Source organism: Mesoplodon densirostris, chromosome X (genome assembly GCF_025265405.1).
Source record: "Mesoplodon densirostris isolate mMesDen1 chromosome X, mMesDen1 primary haplotype, whole genome shotgun sequence".
Taxonomy (NCBI): domain Eukaryota; kingdom Metazoa; phylum Chordata; class Mammalia; order Artiodactyla; family Ziphiidae; genus Mesoplodon; species Mesoplodon densirostris.
Genome location: NC_082681.1, coordinates 111,858,168 through 111,881,852, shown reverse-complemented (window position 1 = coordinate 111,881,852; position 23,685 = coordinate 111,858,168). Strand labels below are relative to the sequence as shown.

General features: G+C 38.4%; 2 protein-coding genes across 2 annotated transcripts in view; one reads left to right on the top strand and one right to left on the bottom strand.

Annotated features, from left to right (window-relative positions):
- Nucleotides 1–23,685, top strand: part of IL1RAPL1 (interleukin 1 receptor accessory protein like 1) — a 628,876-nt gene that overhangs the window by 61,054 nt on the left and 544,137 nt on the right. The gene's annotated exons all lie outside the window — the stretch shown is intronic.
- Nucleotides 4,012–6,911, bottom strand: LOC132482369 (transcription factor SPT20 homolog). The gene is made up of 3 exons (XM_060087647.1): nt 5,191–6,911; nt 4,199–4,575; nt 4,012–4,085 (listed from the first exon to the last, which is right to left on the bottom strand). Exons 1-3 carry the CDS (start codon nt 6,909–6,911, stop codon nt 4,012–4,014), a joined length of 2,172 nt encoding a protein of 723 aa, XP_059943630.1.

Here is a 23,685-nt window from a genome sequence, read left to right as displayed (position 1 = left end):
AGGGCTATGAACCCATAGGTGACTGAGGTTCCCCTAAGGACCCTGAAAATGAAGTATTTTGTATGCCACAGTTTTATTGTTGTTGTTTTAAATTTTTAATTGTGGTAAAAAACATGAAACATAAAATTTATCACCTTAATCATTTTTAAGTATACAGTTCACTAGTGTTAGGTATATTCACATTGCTGTACAACAAATTTCTATAACTTTTTCATGTTGCAAAACTGAAACTCTACTCACTGAACAACTCCCCATTTTCCCACCACATCGTTTTTAAGTCCTGTCATCCCAAACATCTAATAAGACTCCATCAGGCTGTTATCACGTGACAATAACAGGGAAGCAAAGACAGGAGAACATTGTCTTATTTGCATACATTGGTATATGCCCAGAATTCAAAACTTCTAAGAAACATAAATGCACCAAAAATGAGGTGATTTGAAATAAAAAGGAGTATCTTACTGACTTGTCTTCTTCTTGTTCCTTAGTTTAGCCTTGGAATTTTGTAGAAGGAAACTTATATGTTATAGTTCATCAGAATGACCTATGACTGAATTGTGAATTCAGGAATATTTTCTTGGTTCAAATCTAAGAAAACAAAAAAAGCTTTATTTAATTTTCTTATTTCTTATCATCATAACCTCTGTTTAAAGTTAAATTATATTTAAATAAGTAATAATTCTCATTTAGTATTCTTCTGATGTTTTAAAAAGACAATTGTAACATTCAACACAGAGTTAGAGAATATAAATGTACATTACATATGATTATAATTATATATAGTAAAATTTTAACCATTCAAGTAAAAGTACTAATGCTATATAAGTAAATGCAAAGTCATACAATCTATGTTTGAAAAAATAAACAAAAATTTGAAAAGGATGTTTATATAAATTTACCTTTTCAATTCTTTTTTAAATATTTACTACCATATTTGATTCACAAAATAATCCTGTGAAATAGTTTGAACTGTGCTGTAATAAAGGATGATATGGAAGTAGACCCAGATCCAGATGGGTGGTACTTAGGCTGAGTACTAAGCTATGAGCAGAGAATGGGAAGGAGTTCCTGCTTGAGGGTCTCCACCAACACATGGAGGTGAGGATGAACATGGCACATTGGGAGCACCAGGAGTTAAGTACTGCCAAAGCCACAGATGTGAATGGGGAAGTGGTAGGAGATTGGGAAAGAGATACAAGACAAATCCTGGTCTAAAAAGACCTTGTATAGCTAAACAAAATAGTTGGAATTTGATTCCACAGAGTATGCAGATTCAGGGAAGGATATTAAGCAAAGGAGTGTGACTTGGTCAGAAATGTCACAGATGAAAATATTTTATCATTAATCCATTTGCTAGTGTCAGGACTCATTCAAGGTGGGTGATTGTTCAGCTATTAAGAAGGAAGCCTGAGAATTTCTCTAGGTATCCCTCAAAGTTAGAATAGAAACAGTTAGGGATAAGAAGGGTATGCAGATAGATTTTCTATTTTTTAAGTTATTTAAAATTACTTGGTAATTAATTCAGTTACTTTGTGAATTATTCTAACACCAAACAGTAAAGGTTCTAATAGGATCAGGAAAAAGATGAATGTCATCGTATTTGGACATGTTAAATGAAAGATGTTTACCGGTCATCCAAGGGGATGTCTCAAATAGCAAATACCATTACAATAAAATTAAGTCTTTCAACAAAAATAACTATTAACAAATATATTTTTCTGATATTTTCAAATATCCCCTTCTTTTCAAGCAACCTGCAATTCCAGAAAATCAGGAAGATGACATTTTTGAGTGATACAAATCTTTACACTTACATATAAAATATTTTAAAAGTATTTTCCACATGTATGAATTTACTCAGGTTTTTTGGGGGGAGGGCGTTTGAAGTAGTCATTTAGTTTCTTACCTTACATTGTTATCCTAAAATATATTGTTTAGGAGCTACAGAAATATTTTTTTTCAATTAGCATATATATTTAAAGATATCTTCATATCACAATTATTCATTCTTTCCCCTATAATTCCCTGTTGTCATTTTTTCCAGTTTATCTAAACTTATTTTTTATTCACTCAGCTGTTACAAGTCAAGAAACTTTTACCCTGTCTCTCTTGTGATTATTATCCTGTCTGATGGAGACAAAATAATTGAGACAGAATAGAGGAGCAAGATGAATGGCAGACAGCAGGTGCATTTGTATACTATGAAGTGTTTGCAAAATAATAAGCACCACATGAATAATACATTTGAAGAATATTGTCTGGCAAATGATATTGAGTTATATATCCAAATCGTCCCTCAATTACTGAAGAATGAATTACAAATGCCTAATTCATTTAGTTTTATCAGACAGAGAACTCACCATGTAGTGCATCTAGTTAGAGTAAAAAGCTACTGTTAATTAAGAAAGGATTAAAATCTTTACCCATATGTATAATTTGAAAACCTAAGGAATATATAATAATATATTTGTAGGTAAACCTACAAATTTGTAGGAAAACCTAAGGAATATATAATAATATATTTAATTATTTGTAGGTAATTTGAAAACCTAAGAAATATACAACTATAAGAAATAAGGAGGGTTTCCCTGGTGGCGCAGCAGTTAAGAATCTGCCTGCCAATGCAGGGGACATGGGTCCGAGCCCTGGTCCGGGAGGATCCCACATGCTGTGGAGCAGCCGGGCCCGTGTGCCACAACTACTGAGCCTGCATTATAGAGCCCGTGAGCCACAACTACTGAAGCCCTCGTGCCACAACTACTGAAGCCTGTGTGCCTAGAGCCCATGCTCTGCAGCAAAAGAAGCCACCACAGTGAGAAGCCCATGCACCACAGCAAGGTGTGGCCCCCGCTCACTGCAACTAGAGAGAGCCCGCACTCAGCAACGAAGACCCAAAGCAGCCAAAAATAAATAAATAGATAAATAACTAAACAAATAAATTATAAAAAAAGAAATAAGGAATATATAAATATAAGGAACCTAAAGAATAAACAGGGCTTCCCTGGTGGCTCAGTGGTTGAGAATCTGCCTGCTAATGCAGGGGACACGGGTTCGAGCCCTTGTCTGGCAGGATCCCACATGCCACGGAGCAACTAGGCCCGTGAGCCACAACTACTGAGCCTGCGCGTCTGGAGCACGTGCTCCGCAACAAGAGAGGCCGCCATAGTGAGAGGCCCATGCACTGCGATGAAGAGTGTGGTCCCCGCTTGCCACAACTGGAGAAAGCCCTCACACAGAAACGAAGACGCAACACAGCAAAAATAAAATAAATTTTAAAAAAAGAATAAACATATGATAATAATATATAATACATAGAGATATAATTTGAAAACCTAAGAAATGCATATATAAATATATATATTTTTGCTTATTTTTAAGTCTGGTGTGTGGGGTTTTTTTTGAGGAATTAAACTTCCATGGCATATTTGCCATTGATCATAAAGTTGACTTTTATATAATGTAACAAAACTATCATTTGCACTAATATTATTACTATAGTTTATTTTCAGCTTAAGTACTTACTTATTTCTTTCAAATATTTAATATTTTATTAATTTAAAGTTAACTTGAATTTCAATATTTAACATATCTTACATTAACCCTGACAATAAACTTAAGAAGTAGATATAACTACTTACCTGTTTATAAACAAGGAAATGGAGATTCAGAGAAGTCAGGCAATAGGCTTGAGGTCAGTAAATTGCAGAGATGGGATTCTGACATGGTGGTTAGCACCATAGCCCATTTTTTGTTTTTCAGTAAATCATTTCCCTGTTTTTTTTTTTTTTAAAAAAAAACGCATAGAGTTGTGCTTTTGTATAATTTGTACACCTAGCAATGTAAAATACTGAGACATTAAATACCAAAATGGAGTGAAAACTTAGAAACCCTTTGATCCAATACTCTTGTGTTGTTTTCAAAAAGATTAAAAAGTAGTGCAAGACTCAGGGCTTTGGAGGGGTTGGCGTGCTTCTCTTCATTTTACCTTCTGACTGGCTTGCTGTATGCTCACTAGGTGGAGGGGGCTGAGCTGTCTGGGCTGTTACTGTTGTCACAGCCACTAAGCGCTGCAAGATTCCGAACTGTATTGGCTGAGGCCATGGCTGCCACTGCAGCTGCAAGGCAGAGGAGAGCTGAGATCCCTGCTGAGGGAGGTTTGGCCCTGGGTGGCTCTGGGCAGAGCCCAGCTGAGACAACACAACTACCTGGGGCTGCAGAAAACCCTCCACTTCATTGAGGTTAATGGCCGTTGCTTGCTGAGCAGGTAAGTCCGTTGTCTGACTGACTGAACCTTGTGCAGGAGCCTGTGGCACTGGCTGCTGAGGATGCCAAGTTGTGGGTTGTTGAAGTTGCTGTGGAATCAGGTGGTAGAAGCACTGCTGCTGTGGCTGCTCCTGGGCCTGCTGCTGGGTGTTCAAAGTGAGTGAGTCTGGTGGAAGCTGGAGTAGACCTAAGGGCCTGAGACTGGAAGCTTTTTTAACAATAAATTGAACACCTCCTTGAGAAGGAGCCGGTGCTGCAGCAGGCAGCACATTTGGTGGCTGAGCGCCTGCAGGCTGCTGGCCAGTCTTGATCCTTGTTGGTTGGTGGCCAAGAGTGATTCCTCCAGGCAGGGGGCTAGGCTTGATCCCTGTAGACAGGGTGCCGGGCTTGATTCCTGTGGGCTGGAGGCTGGGCTTGATCCCTGTTGGTTGGTGGTCAAGCCTGATTCCTCTGGGCAAGGGCCTGGTCTTCCTCCTTGTAGACAGGTGACCAGGTCTGATCCCTGTGGGCAGGGGGTCAGGCTTGATCCCTGTTGGTTGGTGGCCAAGAGTGATTCCTCCAGGCAGGAGGCTGGGCTTGCTCTCTGTAGACAGATGGCCTGGTCTGATCTCTGTGGGCAGGGGGTCAGGCTTGATCCCTGTTGGTTGGTAGCCAAGAGTGATTCCTCCAGGCAGGAGGCTGGGCTTGCTCTCTGTAGACAGATGGCCTGGTCTGATCTCTGTGGGCAGGAGGTCAGGCTTGATCCCTGTTGGTTGGTAGCCAAGAGTGATTCCTCCAGGCAGGGGGCTAGGCTTGATCCCTGTTGGTTGGTGGTCAAGCCTGATTCCTCTGGGCAAGGGCCTGGTCTTCCTCCCTGTAGACAGGTGGCCAGGTCTGATCCCTGTGGGAAGGGGGTCAGGCTTGACCCCTGTGGGCAGTTGACAGAACATGATTCCTGCAGGAGCTGTGGACCCAGTGGTAGAGTCCTGCATGGGCTTGGAGCCTCTCCCCGAGGCCTGGCGTCCTTTATCAGCGTACACCACTCTGATCTTCAGGCCAGATGATCTGGCCAAAACTTGGGTCCTTTGTGATGAGCCCTCAGTGGACAGGGCTGTGGCAGGAAGCAAGCTAACTCGATTCACCTCCGCAGAGAATTTCTGGGAAGGACTTGGTGGCTTAGGGGCAGGGGCAGGAGATGGAGATTTATGAGAGCTGCTTGCCTGCTGTGAAGTGAAACTGTCACCACTGGAGCTCCTTCCTGACTTCAAGGGAAGTGTGATGGGTGGAGGTGGATGTTTGGTTCCCTTGTCCGGCACTGAAGACTGAACCGACCCAGTCTTAGGCTGTTCTGGTTCTTTCCCTGGAGAAGGTTGCCTGAGACCAGCTGAGTCACCGGAACTGTGTGATACCTGCACTGGACGCTGGGCGCTCTTTTGGACCAATTCCTTGGACTGACTGACCACCCTTCCCACATCAGTCTTTGGCCCTGGCATGAAACTACAGGAATGGTTATCTGTGGAGGACTGCGGGGGAGACAGCTGTCTCTCACGTGTGACTTGTTTATGGGAGCTTCTTTTTCCAGAAATAAGTGGATCATTAAGCGACTGCAAGGTCAGCTTTGTTGTCTGGGACTGACTGCCCTCTTCACACCCAAATACAGAACCATCTTGTACTTCGTGCACTGGCCAGACTGTTGATTGTGAGTCATCATATTTGACAGATTTCTTCCCTTTAGCATATTTCTCCACGTCCACTTCAGAAGGTACAGCCAGGTCACAGGGTGTCTGTTTCCACATATCTACACAAGTTCCTGCTTTAAAAGTTTTGAGGCCGTAATTCCCACCTGTTTTACTTTCTCTTATTTTTTTGCAGGAAGTCAGGGCTCTTAGCTCAGGAGGAGGTGGACAATGAGACAGCTCCTGCTGCCGATTCAGAGAGGCCATAGAGTACCTCTTGAAGCCCCTTTTCATGGGACGAGTGTTCAGCTTTTGTTTGTTATCGAGCAGTCTGTTTTCAGTGCAGACTACTGACACAGAAGGGTCTAGACACAGTGGTTCAGCTGTAGCTAAGATCAGTTGGCTCTCAAGCAGAAGTTTGTCCTCCTGGGTCCCATTCTGATTATCGCTGGCTATGGCCTCTACATCGCAGGCTGAAGTCTGCATCGTGGGACGTAAGAGAATATGCCTGCTTTGGTAATGGGGAGGTTCCCTGTCACTGGACTGCCTGTAGTCCCGTATTTCTGCTATGACACACCCACGATGAAAAACGTTAACGTGAGACTTTTCCAGGAAATCCACCAAAACAGGAGGTAATTCTTCTGCATCCAAGTATTTGAGCAATTCCCCTTCTTCATAGGGCAGTCGAATGGTCTCTTCAGATGATCCATTTTCCCCCTTGAGCATCAGCGAATAGCCCTCCTTTCCTGGGTACAGGTTGACCACCAAACACGGCAACGACTCTCTCCTAAGAAGTTTCTCTAACAGGTTCACATTGCTTAATTCCTCCATAACCCCAGGCTCCTTTTCACATTCTTCAACATAAATGTCATAAAGTTTTTCATACAGAGACTTTTCCCCATTAGATGAGTATTGCCTTTTTGGAGGTCTCTGTTGGGCACTTGCAATGACATACTCTGCACGATCCAAAGCTCTTTCTAGAGATTGTTGCATTTTGGTACAAAATAGGGGCCCTAAAAGAAAAGAAAACGTTAAGCGTTACTGACGAAGCGGGTGAAAACCGCGTCTTTCATATGGCTGTGTAGTTCTGCAAGCTGCCCCAACTCCACAGTGGAACTACTAGCCTAACTTCAGTACGGACACCAAGAAACCCACCGCCAAGGGAGTGCTACACAAAATTCTTGTGAGTTTCTGAAAATACCTGTATCTGTAGGGGCGGCAGCCTCAGATAGGGCCGGCCTGGCTAAGCCAGAAGTCGACATCGGGGTTAGACGGGCTTCCGTGCGCCTGCGCGCGTCGGCGTGCTGTGTGCGTCTGCCTGCGTGCGTGTCTGCGTGCTGTGTGCGCCTGCCGCGCCTGCGCACACCTCCGCGCGTCTGCGTGCTGTGCAGGTCTGCGCAGTGGGCTGTCCTTTGGCCTGCATTTCCTGTTCTCCTACCTGTGCTTCCTACTGGAGAGTCGGGCCAGGCGTCCATATCCAGTCTGCAGTTGTGCAAGGTAAACGCAAAAAATGTTTTTTAGGAATCGAGGCAGTGTTATTACTTTTTAAATATGTAAATTCAGAACTTTTATTTCAGCAAAGTTTTCTTGAATCATTGTCTGAAAATCTTTCTTCTGTTTCTTTGATTTGCTTTTTTCCCTTCAAGGATTTCACTTATAAGTATGTCGGATAATCTCTTCCTGCCTTTTCTATCATATTCTTTCTAAAGCTTTTTGTGTTACTTTATTTTCTTGTCTCTTTTCTATTCTATCCTTTATGATCCTCTGTTAATTGTGGGTATAGCTCTTCTCCCTCCAGAACTGTATTAGTTTTGTATTGCTGCCATAACAAATTACCACGAACTTGGTGGCTTAAAACAACACCTGTTTTTTTGTTTGTTTGTTTTTCCCCTCTTAGTTCTGCAAGTCAGAACACACAGCAGTGTCAGTTTAGGGTCTCAGAAGTGCAAAATCAAATTTGCCTGGGCTAGGCTTCTTAACTGGAGGATCTGGAGAACAATCCACTTGTAAGCTCATTCAAGTAGTTGGTCAAAGTCAGATGTGGTTATAGGATTAAGTTTCCTTTTTTTTTTTTTTTTTTTGCCAGTTGTGTCAGGGGCCACTCTCAGCTGTTAAAAGTTGCTCCCGGGCTTCCCTGGTGGCGCAGTGGTTGAGAGTCCGCCTGCCGATGCAGGGGACACGGATTCGTGCCCCGGTCCGGGAAGATCCCACATGCCGCAGAGTGGCTGGGCCCGTGAGTCATGGCCGCTGAGCCTGCGCGTCCGGAGCCTGTGCTCCACAACGGGAGAGGCCGCAATAGTGAGAGGCCCGAGTACCGCAAAAAAAAAAAAAAAAAAAAAAAGTTGCTCCCATTCTTTGGCAAGTGTCTTCCTCCATACTCAAGCCAGTGATGGCATATTGAATCCTGTTTATGCTTCTCGCACCTCTGACTTCCTCTTCTGTCACCAGCTGGAGAAGATTCTATGCTTCTAAGGGCCCATGTGGATAATCCAGGATAATAGTCCCTATTTTAAGTTATGGTGCCACATAACGTACTATAATGACAGGAGTGGTAACTCATTATTTTCACATGTTCTGAGAATTAGAATGGACCATATTTCACTGGCCATTTTAGCAATTCTGCCTATCATAGGTACTTTGTAATTTAATCCTAATTTATTCTGTTTCTCCTGAGTTTGACTAGCTCCTGTTTCATACTTCATGTTGTTTGTTCTTTTGTCTTTGAAGTTAAAAAAAGAAGTTTATGATTCCAATTCTGCAATACTTATTTAAGTATAAAATTCCTGTTGGAGTGTCAAGTTAAATTTTTCCTCTGCTTTGTGCAAGTGTGGATTTGGACGTGTGCAGATGTGTTCTGCAATGGTTTCATCTGCTGAATCAATTCTCATTTTTTGGCTTTTTTCCCCCAGCAATAGAAGACACTTTGAAGTGGGTAGGGTAGGGGGATTGCATGGCTTACTTGATTTCATATTTTAAGGTCACCTTCTTTTGCTGCCATTACGATACATAGATTTTATTATTGTTGGTGGTTGTGGTGGTATTTTTAACAAATTGTACATTTTTTCACAAGTCTGATTTCTTCTGATTCTTTGTCACAGCCTTCGTTCATTAGAGCCCTTTACCTTCAGTCAGTTCCTTTTTTCCCTTCACCACTAAGTCTTAGAAGCACATGTTTCCTCTTGAAGGTACCTCCCTCTTCCTAAGAAGGGATGAACACCTCTGGTCCTGTGCTTTTTCTATACCCCTTTCTTTTGATTTCCCAGTAACCAGTGCTCTAATATACCTGGTCTCAAATCATTTCTCAGTATTTCCCATCTCAGAGTTTGACCTCAGAAGTCTCTTGCAAATTAATAAAAATAAGATCATTAACCCAGGAGAAGTAAAAAGTCAAGATGACAGGTCACAAAATAAGGAATACAAACACTATTTAAGTATATGAAAAAATTTTCAACCTCACAATTAATAGAATTGCAAGTTAAGACAAAAATAAAAGACCACATCTTTACCTATTAGATTGCCAGAGATGAAAACACTTCATAGCTTACCATGTTAGCTAATGGTATGAGGAAACAGGCCCTCTCAAACATTGTTGTTGAGGGTGTTAATTGGTCCAATTCCTGTGGATAACAAAGAACCTAGTGATAGGATTTGCCCCCCAGGATTGGCTTCAGGGTGGCTGGGGCTCATAGGTGGGGATTTTTCATCATTGGTGTGTACTCATTAACAATTTACATACTTTTCAATTTTTTAAAAAAAGTGCAACATTTACCCTGTTACTTTGTACACCACTAGCACACAACTGGATCCATCAGTGGGGTGCAGCAATTTTTCATTCTGAATAGGTAACATAAAAGTGCTGAAGAGGAAACAAATAAAATGGACAAAAACCTAAGGAAATTCCGGTATTTAAGGGGAAATGAGAAAATGAATCGAGGCACAAAAGGAAAACACTCTCTGATAAAAACTCAAGATGAATGGGCATAAATAAAATTAAATTTTCATATTGTGCTCAACCCAGATAACAGAGGAAAGCCAGGTTATTGATAACTCTAGTATCAACATTTTCTGAGAAATACTAGTGAAGAAACTCAGACCATAGTAGGGAAAGGGCTGGGCCTGTGTTGAGAAAGTGAGGAGAATAGTTCACACTACCACTGAAACATTTTTATTAGTGAAGGGAAAGAGGTAAATCATAGGTAGATATATAGAGGACACACACGTGCACATGAACATAGAATATCTCTGTGTAAAATCTGTCAATACACCCACAGATCAGGAAAATATAACGTGCAGAATGATATTATCAATAATATTATTTTGGAATTTTGGGAAAGGATGTAAGCCCTCATGTAGACTTTTATTTGACAAACGAGAAACTAACCCAAAGCCACAATTCAGATTAATAACTTATTCATGTTATGTGCTTTATACATTATAGACTTAATAAATGGTAAATAAAAACATCAGTAACTGCAAAGTCAAATTACACAGCGATGCTTTGTACAATTTGGATACCAAATAAATCCATATTAATGAAGAAAACTAGAAGCCAGAAGTAATGTAATAGCTTTTGCAAATTAGTCACCAAGGTGGTCAATTACTATTGTATTTAATAGGCTAGTGAACAGAAGGGTTTTGAGAGTGGGAATGATTACACTGCTGTTACATAAATTGTAGCTTTGAGAAAGCACTCAAGGAAAAGTTGTCTAGTTAATCATTATGATATTCTTCATGTATGTATGAAGAATAATTTGGGAAAACCCTGCATCCTGATAAGACTGAATATAACATAGTTGAATTCCTCCATTCCGTAAGAGTTCTCTCTCCCTTTTGTTTTCTTGCTTGCTATTATCATAACAGACTTTTAAGGAAAAAGCAGATTTTGTGACTGGAAATCATGTATACAGTAGAGCCATTTTCAGTACTTTGTAACAGTTGTTTCATGTGAGAAGAACATGAGAGATAATCTTATAGTATTGGCAGAAAAGTATTTTGACAGCTGACTGTTACACAAAGTCTCCTGTGTAATTATTCCACCTCCCCTCTGACTAGGGATAAGTGTTTTACATATGACCCATTCTTCTGAAAGTACTGAATTTCAAAATGTCTGTTCTACGTTGACATCCGCAAATATTTAACTATCCAGTTCTAGAATCCCCTTGGTGATTCATTCCTCTAAAACTAAGAGAGCAGAGCCAATAACAAGCCCTCATTCATGGTGATGTGGTGATTGATTTATTTATTTATTTATTTATTTATTCATTCATTCATTCATTCATTTATCTCCCTACTGCTGCATCTAGGGAGGCCTTCACATCAATGGCAGCTCTTTCTGGCAATAATATGAGACAAGTGTAACTGAATATCAAAATGTATGAGACTTCACTCCCAGAAAGAGTGTTCTATTCATATTGAGCCTTTCTGTAAAAATGAAAAGTTGAATCTGGAGAACAGAATTGGAGGAGGGCTATATTTGTAGTAGGATAAGGAGATTAAATATAAAGAGCTATAAGATTTATCTCTTTTATGAGTTGCTGCTGGAAAGGAGCTTAAGCTTTTAAAAAGTGGTGACCTTGATATAAATTCCATATTTAACCAGTGGTGAAAATATTATGAAGAATGAATGGAAGAACATCAGGCATAAGTGTGAAGATTCAACAGATACAGTGAGGTTGACAATCGAAGCTGTTAAACCATCAGAGCAGAAAATGGTAACATCAATAAAACATACTATGTAACAGTTTTTCCATTAGGAAGTGTTTTTATATCAGGATGTTATTTACTTCTCACAACAACTCTATGAGGTTAAGTATCCTTATAATTTTATGATCAGGTAACTGAAGTTCAGGGAAGATAAGTTATTTGTCCATCACACAGCTTGTTAGTGGATTCTTCTGCCCTTGCAAATGTCCTCTTCTTTTTGTATTCTTTATCACATTTTGATAAAGATGCAACCCATTCATATTTTGCTTTTAACTTTTAATCATATCTCTAATATCACTCCATGGCATTACATTCTGCCCACCCGAGTGTAAAGTATTTTATTCCTGTCTTTTTTGTTGACAAGAATCCGTAGTATAATTGTCACATTCTACCATGTTTATATTTATGAAGATATACAAATCATTAGCCCATTTCCTTTTCTCTGAAAATGGCCTATTTCAACCATTTGTTCTTTAAGTAAATTGTAGGTGATTCAGATTAATGGCTCTTCTTTCTAGTCAGAAAAATCTAAAAATTGCAGTTGACTGGAATTGATACTAAAATTGCCTAAAAAGTATTGAAAAGAAACCAACTGTGAAATGTGCATAAATTATATAGAATAAAAATGTCTCTTCCCAAAAACATCTAATTCTGCCTTTAAATTAAATTAACTCAGTTTAATTCTGTTCTCCCCCCCCATTTTTGTTTTCGATATAGAAATAAAAGGCTTTCATCATAGATAGGAAAATGCAAAAGCAGCTTAATTTATTAAATGCACCATGTTTAAAGAGTGTTGAAATATTTGCAAGTGTAGAAATATAATTTGTTTACCTCTCTTTTTTTTAACCTCTTGGGAGACTTGTAGGAATTTATGTATAATGTAGATTAAGCACTCAGATATTTGTTTCCTAAACCACTGTATAGGCCAGGATCTAGTCAGCTAAAGCGAATTCTTTATAAGCAGTTCAGTAGGGAGAATTTAATGTGGTAAATGGGTTGTAAATATGTTAGAAGAACTGAAATGGCAGGACATAGGCAGTCCAGGGGTTAGCAACCACCCCTATGTCTGAAGGGAAGAAGAAAGGAAGGAAGTGGTGTTACCAAACCCAGAAGCTGAAACAACAGATCCTCTCGGAAAAATCCAACCTGGAAGTCAGTTGGCAGGAGAGCCTGGGAAATGGAGGACATATTTATAGGATAAAGTGGTAAACAAGCAGATAAGACTCCCTTTCCCATGGTACTTACACTGTGTGGAAGGGAAAATATATACCTATATAAAGAAATAAAATCAGGAAAATATCAATTAGTGATAATTGATAGGATAGATATAAAATAGAGTGGTATACTAAAGAATTATAAGCCTTTATTTTCATGGATTTTTTATATTCATTTGATTTTATTCAAAATTGCATTGAAATAATATTTATCTTAATTTTTGAGCACCCCCTCACTGGCGTCACACTAGTTCCATTGGGATAAGGCTAATGTTTCGAAGGGCTTCTAGCTATTTTGCTTGAGCAACTAGGTGAATGGTGTGTTTATCAGTGAGACAGGGGAGACTAGGGTAAGAGTGTGTGTTTATCAGTGAGACAGGGGAGACTAGGGTAAGAGTAGATTTGAGGGTAGAAGTAAAGATTTATTTGTGGGTCATGTTAGATCTAAAGAAATTTTTTAGATTTCAATTGAGTATGATAAATAGGCAACTGGATATATAAATCTAGAGTTCAGATAGAGGTTAGAGCTGGAGATACAAATACAGGACACAACGGAGAGTTGGTATTTAAAGTGAGGGTTAAATGAGATTATATAGAGGGAGATTAAATGAGATAATGCATATAAAGATTTTTTAAAATGATAGCTTTATTGAGATATAATTCACATATCATAATATTCTCCCATATAAAATGTAAAATTTAATTTTTTATTGTGGTAAAATATACATAACATAAAATTCACCATTTTAACTATTTTTAATTGTACAATTTAGCGGCATTAATTACATTCACAGTGTTGCTCAATCATCACCACTATCCATTTCTAGATATTTTTCATCATCCCAGACAGAAACTCTGTACCCATTAAGCAGTAATTGCCCATTCCTTTCTCCCCCCCCCCCCCCCCCGCAGCACAGGGTAACTGCTATTCTAATTTTATCTCTAGGAATTTTCCTATTCTAGGTATATTATATAAATGGAGTCATACAATATTTGTCCTTTTGTGTCTTGACTTATTTCACTTAGCATAATGTTTTCAGGCTTCATCCATGTTGTAACAAGTATCAGAATTTCATTCTTTTAAAGTCCAAATAATATTTTATGTATATACCATGTTTCGTTTATTCCTTCATCTTTTGGTGGACATTTGAGTTGTTTGCACCTTTTGGCTATTGTGAGTAATGCTGTTATGAACATTGTTGTACAAGTATCTGTATGCATCTCTGCTTTCAATTCTTTTAGGTATATAACTAGGAGTGGCATTGCTGGATCATATGGTAATTCTTTGTTTAACTTTTTGAAGAACCTCCAAACTGGTTTTCCATAGCAGCTGCACTATTTTACATTCCCACCAGTAATGCACAAGGGTTCCAACTTCATATCTTCGCCAAAACTTGTTTTCCTTTTTTTTAATAGCTATCATAATGGGTGTGAAGTAGTATTGTATAAAGCTTTTTGCGCAATGTTCTTTCCCCCACCATTTCCTCTCAGTAGAATATAAGTGTCATAAAACCAAATACTTTGTATATTCACTGCTTTATCCCCAGCTGGGCCAAGCACATAGTCTTTGCTCAGTAAATATGTATTGACTGGATTAATGCATTTTAAATGTTCAATAAATGATATTTAATTCACTCTTCTAATAAATGATAGTTAATATATTAATTCCTGTATTACGTTGAGTGTCCCCTGCTGGGCTTAATGGTTTTGTTTTGTTTCTGTGAAATGACTTGCCTTTGCTATGAGAAGTTTAAGAGGCAATATGCTGAATTTACATAGAATGAAACTGCCTCAAACCATAACAACAGAAAAGGAGGGGAACGACTTGAAAAATATGACATTAGAAAGCGATGGAAAAGCAAGCAAGATCTCACATGCTATCTTCAAATTGGAGCACTCGGTGCTATGAACATGTAAATTCAGGAAGGTGCCTGCAATCTCTTCTTCAAGGAGACTATCTAGCTTCCGTTTCCATTTCCCCCACACCTTTCTTGAGTGAGGAATAGTTTTCCCGGATACAGATACACTGTTCTATCTTCTTTGTGTCTGTAGAAGTTGGGCCACTTTCTAAATATGCTAAGTTCAAAGAAGTCACTCTACATGAGAACTCTGACTGTGAATTTCAGTAAACACTGTGTCTTCAAAATTACACCAGTCTCCAGAGTCTGGAAATATGCACCTTGGTCGATTTTATGGAATAGATTCAGTTTTTGTCTCCTATATGTAGTTAAGTATACAATATAAATGCCCATTATCACTAAGTTTATTTACCATCTTCACAATTTTACTTATCAGTTATATTTTTATTTTGAAGTCAAGGAAAGCAAAGCTATTATCAGGAAATACTGACCCGCAAAGTAAAAATGAATAAAATGTATGCCATTATTATATTCCAAAAATATTTAGAGAAGTATTAGTAGAAAAAAAATCACTGGTTTATAGCAGCTATTTGCTGACATTGTCCAGATTTGGTTTACACACAGTAGCGGAAAAAGTATTGATATGTTTTTAAATTTCAGAAAATTAATATAACTCTGAAAAATCTATTTGTACATGGGTAAATTTCAGCAAACTCTGGTAGTTCTCTGTCTTCTTTAAAGATCAGTGTAGACTTTCTTTTACTCTATTGGAAGTTTTCCTGGAATTTTCATTGTAAAATGAGAGGTGGGGTTCAGGATTAACCATGTGTCTGGATCCTGGTTCACCACTTTTCCACAACATTCTAGGAGCAAGATTTAATAGTACAAGAACTATTACAGTCACGTTAGAAAAAACTGCCTGTGTGATGCTTGGAGAGAAAAAAGTGATTTGCAACTGACGCAAATGTGGCTCACACATTTATTCTTCTGTTCCCTTATCTTTCCCTTATCTTTCTTTTTTTAAAAATTTATTTATCTTTTTTATTTTCTTCCAGGTTTATTGAGATACAATTGACACATAGCATTGTATTAGTTTAAGGTGTACAACATGACAGTTTGATATACAGACAGACTGTGAAATAATTACCACAATATGATTAGTTAACATATCCATCACTTCACATATTTAACTTCTTTTCTTTTTTTTCTCTTGTGAGAACATCTAGTATCTACTCTCTTAGCAACTTACAAGTATACAATACAGTATTGGGTTTTTTGTTTTTAAATTTTATTGGAGTATAGTTGCTTTACAATGTTGTGTTAGTTTCTACTGTACAGCAAAGAGGAGATATATGTATACGTAACTCGTTTTTGGATTTCCTTCCTAGTTAGGTCACCACAGAGCATTGAGTACAGTTCCCTGTGCTATAAAGTAGGTTCTCATTAGTTATCTATTTTATACGTAGTATCAATAGTGTGTATATATGTCAATCCCCATCTCCCAATTCATCCCACCCCCTCTTTCCCCCTTGGTATCCATACGTTGGTTCCCTACGTCTGTGTCTCTATTTCTACTTTGTAAATAAGGTCGCCTATACCAATTTTTTCAGATTCTACATATATGTGTTAATACACAATATCTATTTTTCTCTTTCTGACTTCACTCCGTATGACAGTCTCTAGGTCCATCCACGTCTCTACAAATGACCCAATTTGTTCCTTTTTATGGCCGAGTAGTATTCCATTGTATATATGTACCACATCTTCTTTATCCATTCCTCTGTCGATGGACATTTAGGTTGCTTCCATGCCCTGGCTATTGTAAATAGAGCTTCAGTGAACATTGTGGTACATGACTCTTTTAGAATTATGGGTTTCTCAGGGTATATGCCCAGTAGTGGGATATCTTTCAAATCAAGAAGGTCAACTACGCTGAAAAGAAGGTCTGTTGTATGCAGGGTGGGAAGAGATAATCAGGTGGTTGCAAGTAGCTATTCATTGCCAGGAAGTCTTTATAGCTGTGTTGTAGTTTTTGCCTGGCCGGGAAGAGACATTTGCTTACCACATCCACTGTCAAGAAGTGTGTGCTATGTCAAAGAAGCATACAGGGAGAGGAGGGAAAAGTGCAGTAGGATGTAGGTGAGGGTTGTTTAGAGGGATTAAGCAAAAAATAAATGTAAATCAGAACTTCGTAGCCATTAACTAATAGTCCATTCATTCATTCATTTAACAAATATTTATTGAGGGTGCCTGTTATATGCCTGGCACTGTACAAGACACTTAGGGAAATCACTAGGCTTCTTAAGTCCTTATGCTCCATTGGCCATCACTGAACAAATTCTTATAATGGATTATTCTCCATGTGTCAGAAGAAACTGGAGTGTTCAGAAAGGGAGAAAGAGCATAAGAGATTTCTTTTGAAAAGTGCCTGAATCATTTAAAAGTTAAGCATAAAATAACCATATGACTCAACATTTCCACTTCTAAGTATACACCCAAAAGTACTGAAAGAAGACACTCAAACAAATACTTGTAGGTGAACGTTCATAGCAGCATTTTTCTTAATAGCCAAAATGTGGAAACAAACCCAAATGTTCATCAGCTTATATACCAAGAAACTAAATATGATATATCCATAAAATAGGCTATTATTAAGCCAAAAAAAGGAATGAAGTACAGATACATACTGTAGCAGGAATGAACCTTGAACATATTATGCTAAGTGAAAGAAACCAGACACAAAAGTCCACATACTGTACGATTTCTTTTATATGAAATATTCCAAGTAAGCAAATCCATAAAGACAGAAAGCAGATTGGTGGTTGTCAGGGGCTATGGGGATGGAGAAATGGGGAGTGATTGTTAATGGGTATGGATTTCCTTTTGGAATGATGAAAATGTCTTAGAATAAGATAGAGGTGATGGCTGCACAACGTCAGGGATGTACTAAATGACACTTCACTGTGCACTTTCAAACGGTTAATTTTATGTTGTGTGAATTTTACCTTGTTAAGAATATATGCCTTTAAGAATTCCAACAGCATACATCTAACTCTCTCATTTTACCTATTATGAGAAGAATACATATTAACAGCGGAGGCAGCAAAATAAGGGAAAACAGGTAATTACAAATTGTGATTGTTATGAAGAAAATAAACAGAGATAAGATGGATAGTGATAGAGGAGGTCAGCCATAGCTTCTCTGAAGAAATTTGTCATTTATATGACCTTGAGACCACTTCCTGAGCCTCAGTTTCCTTCAGTGCCATGTTTGTTTGATTGTTTGTTTAATCTCTCTCTTTTTCTTTCCCTCCAGAAGAGGTCTAGAAGGAGACCTTGGGGTCTATAGTGGTGAAGTTTGAAAGTTCTCGTGCCCAACAGTAACTCAGGTGGAGAAATACTAGACTAGAATTTCATACACTAAGGCCTCCTCAAGTCTAATATTCCAGGAATACTAGGCTAGAAAAATTAAAATGATAAAATTATATTATTCACTTTCTGTCAAAAAGTGGGAGATAATTATTTTGAATTTATAGTTAGCAGAAGATTGAGGATGAAGTTCAACTTACTGGTTAAATTATTAAGAAAGATTTCAAACAAGAAGGCAATAAATTGGCATTTTTAGGTCTTATCAGTTGCTCAGTGTACTTACTCTAATCTTTTCAGAAGCACTGATTTCAACCACAGTTAAATCAATAGGTCCTCCAGAGCTCTTCTGAGAAGAAAACCTAATCCAAACAAATTTCACATTTACTGTCAGTAGCTGTAAGCATAGTGTGTGTAAGAAAGATAGAGGGGCCACACACATAGCTTCAGGCATCACCATAAGGACTGATAGAAAAAAATTACAGATAGAAAAATTGGAAGGCTTTAAGATTAGAAATAAACTATCAAAGTATATTTAAGGCCTAACAAACTGTAAGAGGTTCCCTCCACAATCTAACCCTGACTTTTTTTTTTTTTTTTTTTTTTTTTTTTTTTTTTTTTGCGATACTCGGCCCTCTCACCGTTGTGGCCCCTCCCATTGCGGAGCACAGGCTCCGGACGCGCAGGCTTAGCAGCCATGGCTCATGGGCCCAGCCGCTCCGTGGCATGTGGGATCTTCCCGGACCAGGGCACGAACCTGTGTCCCCTGCATCGGCAGGCGGACTCTCAACCACTGCGCCACCAGGGAAGCCCTAACCCTGACATTTTTGATTCCCAACATTTTATTTTCACAACAAATGATTAAACAGTACAGTCAAATTTATGGTTAAGGAGTCACCTTCCAAACAATGGAGTTCTGCTCCATTCTGTAGTAACTGAACTTTCAGATCTTCCATCCCTCTGTGCTGCTTTTCAGTGCCCAAACGTTTGTAACACTTCAAGAATACTCTGTGCTTTTGTTTTCACACACAAAAAATTATGTACAAAAGATTATGACTTGAAAAAAGACCAGTGAATGTTAGAGTGAATCATGTAAAACATAGAAGCCTAAAACAACTTAATCCTTCAAAAACGTTGATTAAATCCCTGTCTTTCTCAGCACTTCATAAGTGGGAAGAGATTTCCAAACATTATGGAAATGTTATTATTTCCCCTAGGGACCAGGAAATTAACATAATATACAGGTCAAGTGTTTAGTGGCGCCGCCGTTAGAGGACATATTTAACAATCATGTTACTGGTAATTCTGTTAGAGTGGAGAGAAACACTGAATACTATGGTTTATCATGCATTGGGGGTATGATTACAGAATGATTGAAACTGTGCTACCCTTAGGTATGGCATAACATGGCTTTTATTTTACTCTATAGCTAATCAGGCAATATACAAAATTTCTCTTCCCACATATATTTTTCTTTCTTACCCCCTGCCTGCACTACCCAAACTTCCACACCTCGATCTGTAGCTGCGTGATGTTGTCATCCTTCAAAAGATAAATTATAAAATCTCTGGAAGCTCCCATGCATGCCAATTCAGAATCTTTCACTTTTTCAAAGTAACACACCACTAAGGAACCTATGGAGAACTTCGATACACTGTATTGACTTGCAGAGACTACTTACAGAAAGTATTCTAACTTTATTTTTTGTGTCATAGATTTACTTCTTGATTATGTCCAAAAATATTTGTTAATCCCCAGTATTTGCACTGGATTTAAGGCTAGATTTCCTTCTTCCTTATAAGACAGAGTCCTAAGCCAGTCCTTTCAGAAGCCATTTCTTTTACAAGTATGTATATATATATGTAGAAAGTGTGTAGTAGAAAGAGCTGAAGAAACCATGATATTTCTTTAATACCTGCTGCTTGCTCCATCTTATTCTTTATTAGATGTTTGGGAGCTTAAGGACCTAACTTTTCAAAGAAATCTAAGTTAGAGCGTGTTCTGCCTTTCTCCAGTAGGCATCTATTCTAGAATATAAAATAATATAAAATCAGGGCTAAGAGTAGGTAACTTTCTTTTGTTTTAAACAATGTATATATAGTTTATGTGTGCTAACCCAGCACTACTTATCTTCAGTAGTATACAGAAGAGACCAATGAATTAGAAGTTAGGAGATATATGTTCTAATCCCATTTCTGCCACCAGTTAGTAGAACTTAGACAACTAATTGACTTCAAAAAAAATCATTGACTTCTTTAGGCTTTGGGTCCCTTTGCTGTAACCTCAGGAGGCTGAAAGAAGTAACTCTCTCTAAACTGTTTGTACAACACATTTTGTGTACTTGGTGTGTCCTGCAGGGTTACCCTTGCCAGAGGAAACTAGGTTTTGAAAAAATTTCACATTAATATCATTTCTTCACTGGAAAAGATGAGTATTGACTCTCAGTTATGAACAACTGTTTTGTCCACATACCTATAATATCCTGTCTCTCTCTACCCATTTTATAAACATTGGAACCAGCAGTCATGACTTCACTTTTGCCTAGATTGCAGCTCATGTGTTAAAACAATGGAAGCTGAGTAGATACGTGCTGATGATTTTTACCGTAAATCCTGGAGGAGCATTCTTTCCCCATTTACCCCATTCCACTGTAGTTCCCCGACTGCAGAGAGCCACAGTGCCATAGCAGTCATGCTGCAGATTTAATGATGGCGGATGGGACTCTTCACTTTGAGAGTGTCTAATGCCCCTCAGGGGGATCATATGTTTATTAATGTGTCACAAGTTGCTTGCTTCCTGTTAGCTCTTCTCAGTAAATAGGACTGTAGCATTCATTGGATGCTGCTTTATTTTTAGCTTTTTAAATCACCTCCTGATGAACAGAAACAGTAAACAAGTATTAAAACATGGAAAGTAATTTGAAAGTAGTGCTATCCTGGGGAGTCTGGAATTCCAGACATTACCAGAGAGTAGTAAATCAGCAGTCGCCTCACAAAGCTAGGGAACAAAAGACAGGAAAATAAGAACATCTAAGGGTGCTCATCTGGAGCCACTTTCTGAAAATTAGGGGTCAGTTGCCTTTATAGTAGAGCAAGAGAGGGTGGCTGAGGTAAAGAGTCGTATTTTTCATAAACTTTTCTCATTCTTGTCCAACGCAATCAGGTATCCCAGGACTTATCTGGATTCTTATGCTTCACAGTCATTAAACACCACAGAACTGAAGGCATCGTCATGGTGATATTGCGTATCTAACCTGCCTTGTAAACAAACACTGTTTAGCCCTACTGCAAAATAGAAATATAAAGGAAGTAGGAAAAAGGGACGCAGTACTGATGATAAGCTCTAATACTTACTGAGTGCTCACTAAAAGACTGACACTGTGTTTTAACATGCTTGATTCCCACAGCAACCTATGAGGTCTTTAGTATTATTTTCTCCTTGTACAAATGAGGAAATGGAAGCCTAAGGAGTCAAGTAACTTTCCCTAATTTCAAAAGTAATGAGTGATTGGGCTGGAATCTGAAACTCTGCAGTTGGGCTTTAGAGATCTTACTCTTAACCCAACTGCCTGTAGAAAAAAAAGACCTGGTATTTGATACAAGGAGGTATGGGGAAATCGACAACAGTATAAGTTTGAATAGAAAGGAAACCTAAGATTCTTGAATTTAGAAGATTAATGTGGAAGGTCCAAGATTAGAATTCACTGATTTACTTCCTAGAAAAGTCTGTTCTTTAAGAATTCTAACGTGTTCTACAAATATCAGTATTTTTCTAAAACTTTGAATATTTTCTTAAGACATTTGAATGCATCCTAAGATAGCTAATAACTTAGTTATATTTTTCTGAAAAAAATATCTTAAAATGAGCCTGAGAAGCATGTGCTCCAGTCTGTACTGGAGTTAAATTAATAAATAATGCATGAGCAATATTGCTGGCAGCCCCAAAGAGGATTTTTTTTCCCTCTTGAGTGTGAAGCTCAAGCTAAAATTTAACACACTTTCCTTTCTCTCAAAGCTGTTTCTTTTTCAGTATCTTGCATGATAAAAGATTGACTCTACCTTTCATGTACTCATCTGAAAAAATTCTTTATCATCTTGTATGCCTCTCTCTTTCCTTCACTCCTTCACTGTCACATTATTCTATATCTTTAATATATTTTGAACATGATCCCTCCTTCCTATCTCACTGGGCATTGCCTTTGTTGGAGTTACTTTTTCTTTTCTTGGATGAATGCAGTTGCTTTCTAATTTGTCTCACTGTACTTAGTCCTCCTTGCAATCCAATCCAATCCATTTTTCTCACTACAGTCAGAAAAATCTCTCCAAAATCCAGATGTCATCATTTCCCAGCATAAAGTCCAAAGTCTTTACGGTGGCTTTACAGGACTTTCAGTCTGGCTCCTGCCCTCATCTCCAGTCTCAGTTCCTGCTGTTCCTTTATCACTATTTTATAACCCAGCCACACCAAATTATTTGCAATTACTCAAACATGCCAAGTTGTGTCATGCCTTCAAGCCTTTGTGCGTACTATTCTCTGAAATAACCTTTTTTAAAATTGTTAAATTCTTACACTTTAAGATAGCCAGATATCACAATTTATGAGGTCTTCTTGTTTCTTTCTTTGACACTACTGTTGGTACATACCCCTTTGTAGTACTTACCACCTTGAATTTTAACTATTTACTTGTGTATCACTTCTGGAGTGTGAGGGACTGGGGGCAGGGAATATGTCTCATCATTCTAGCAAAATCCCTAAGCACATTCTCTCAGGACATTTTTCAGGCTACTAATTGACTATTTAATGGTTGATGGTTTCACCTATTAAATAGTTTAGATATACTTGTAGAGTACATATTATATGAAGCTAGAGAAATCTACAATCAGTAGCCCTAAATTCTAATTTTGTGGAAATTTTCTTTGTTACCCAATGTAAAGCTGAATAACTAACAGTAATGGAAAACTCTGGTTTTCTCCTCTACTCTCAACACTTCTCATACCAGTTATATGGGGTTTTTCCCACACCAAGCAATTCCTCAACCTGCTGCATATCCTACAATTCAGTTCATTTCGGACACTGCTTACCTGGACTTAGCATCGGATCCTACAGGTTAAGGGCTCCGTTCTGCGTGACTGCCCCCACCTGCGACACACACAATTCAGATGCCAATTGCTAGTCCACAATATTACCTCCACTTCTGACTGACTGGTTGTAAATCAGAGGTCTGCAGAATGCCCTTCTCAGATTCTTCCATTATGCTTAATAGGTCAGTTACATTTTTCTCCTTCTTTGTTCAGTTTACCAATTTTATTTTATTTTAAACTAATTTGTATTGGAGTATAGTTGATTTACAATGTTGTGGTAGTTCCTGCTGTGCAGAAAAGTGAATCAGTTATACATATATCCACTCTTTTTATTTTATTTTATTTTTTATTTTTATTTTTTGGTGCACCGCGTGGCACACAGGATCTTAGTTCCCTGACCAGGAATCGAACCCGTGCACCCTGCATTGGAAGCACAGAGTCTTAACCACTGGACCGCCAGGGAAGTCCCTACCCACTCTTTTTTAGATTCTTTTCCCATATATGTCATTACAGAGTATTGAGTAGAGTTCCCTGTACTATACAG

Excerpts from the sequence above, each read along its gene's own strand:
- LOC132482369 (XM_060087647.1), bottom strand. The coding sequence starts at position 6,911 with ATGCAACAATCTCTAGAAAGAGCTTTGGATCGTGCAGAGTATGTCATT. Across the intron at positions 4,576-5,190 it reads ACAGCTCCTGCAGGAATCAT|GATCAAGACTGGCCAGCAGC; the intron begins GTTCTGTCAACT and ends CCAACCAACAAG. Across the intron at positions 4,086-4,198 it reads TCTGCAGCCCCAGGTAGTTG|CAGTTCGGAATCTTGCAGCG; the intron begins TGTTGTCTCAGC and ends CCTCAGCCAATA.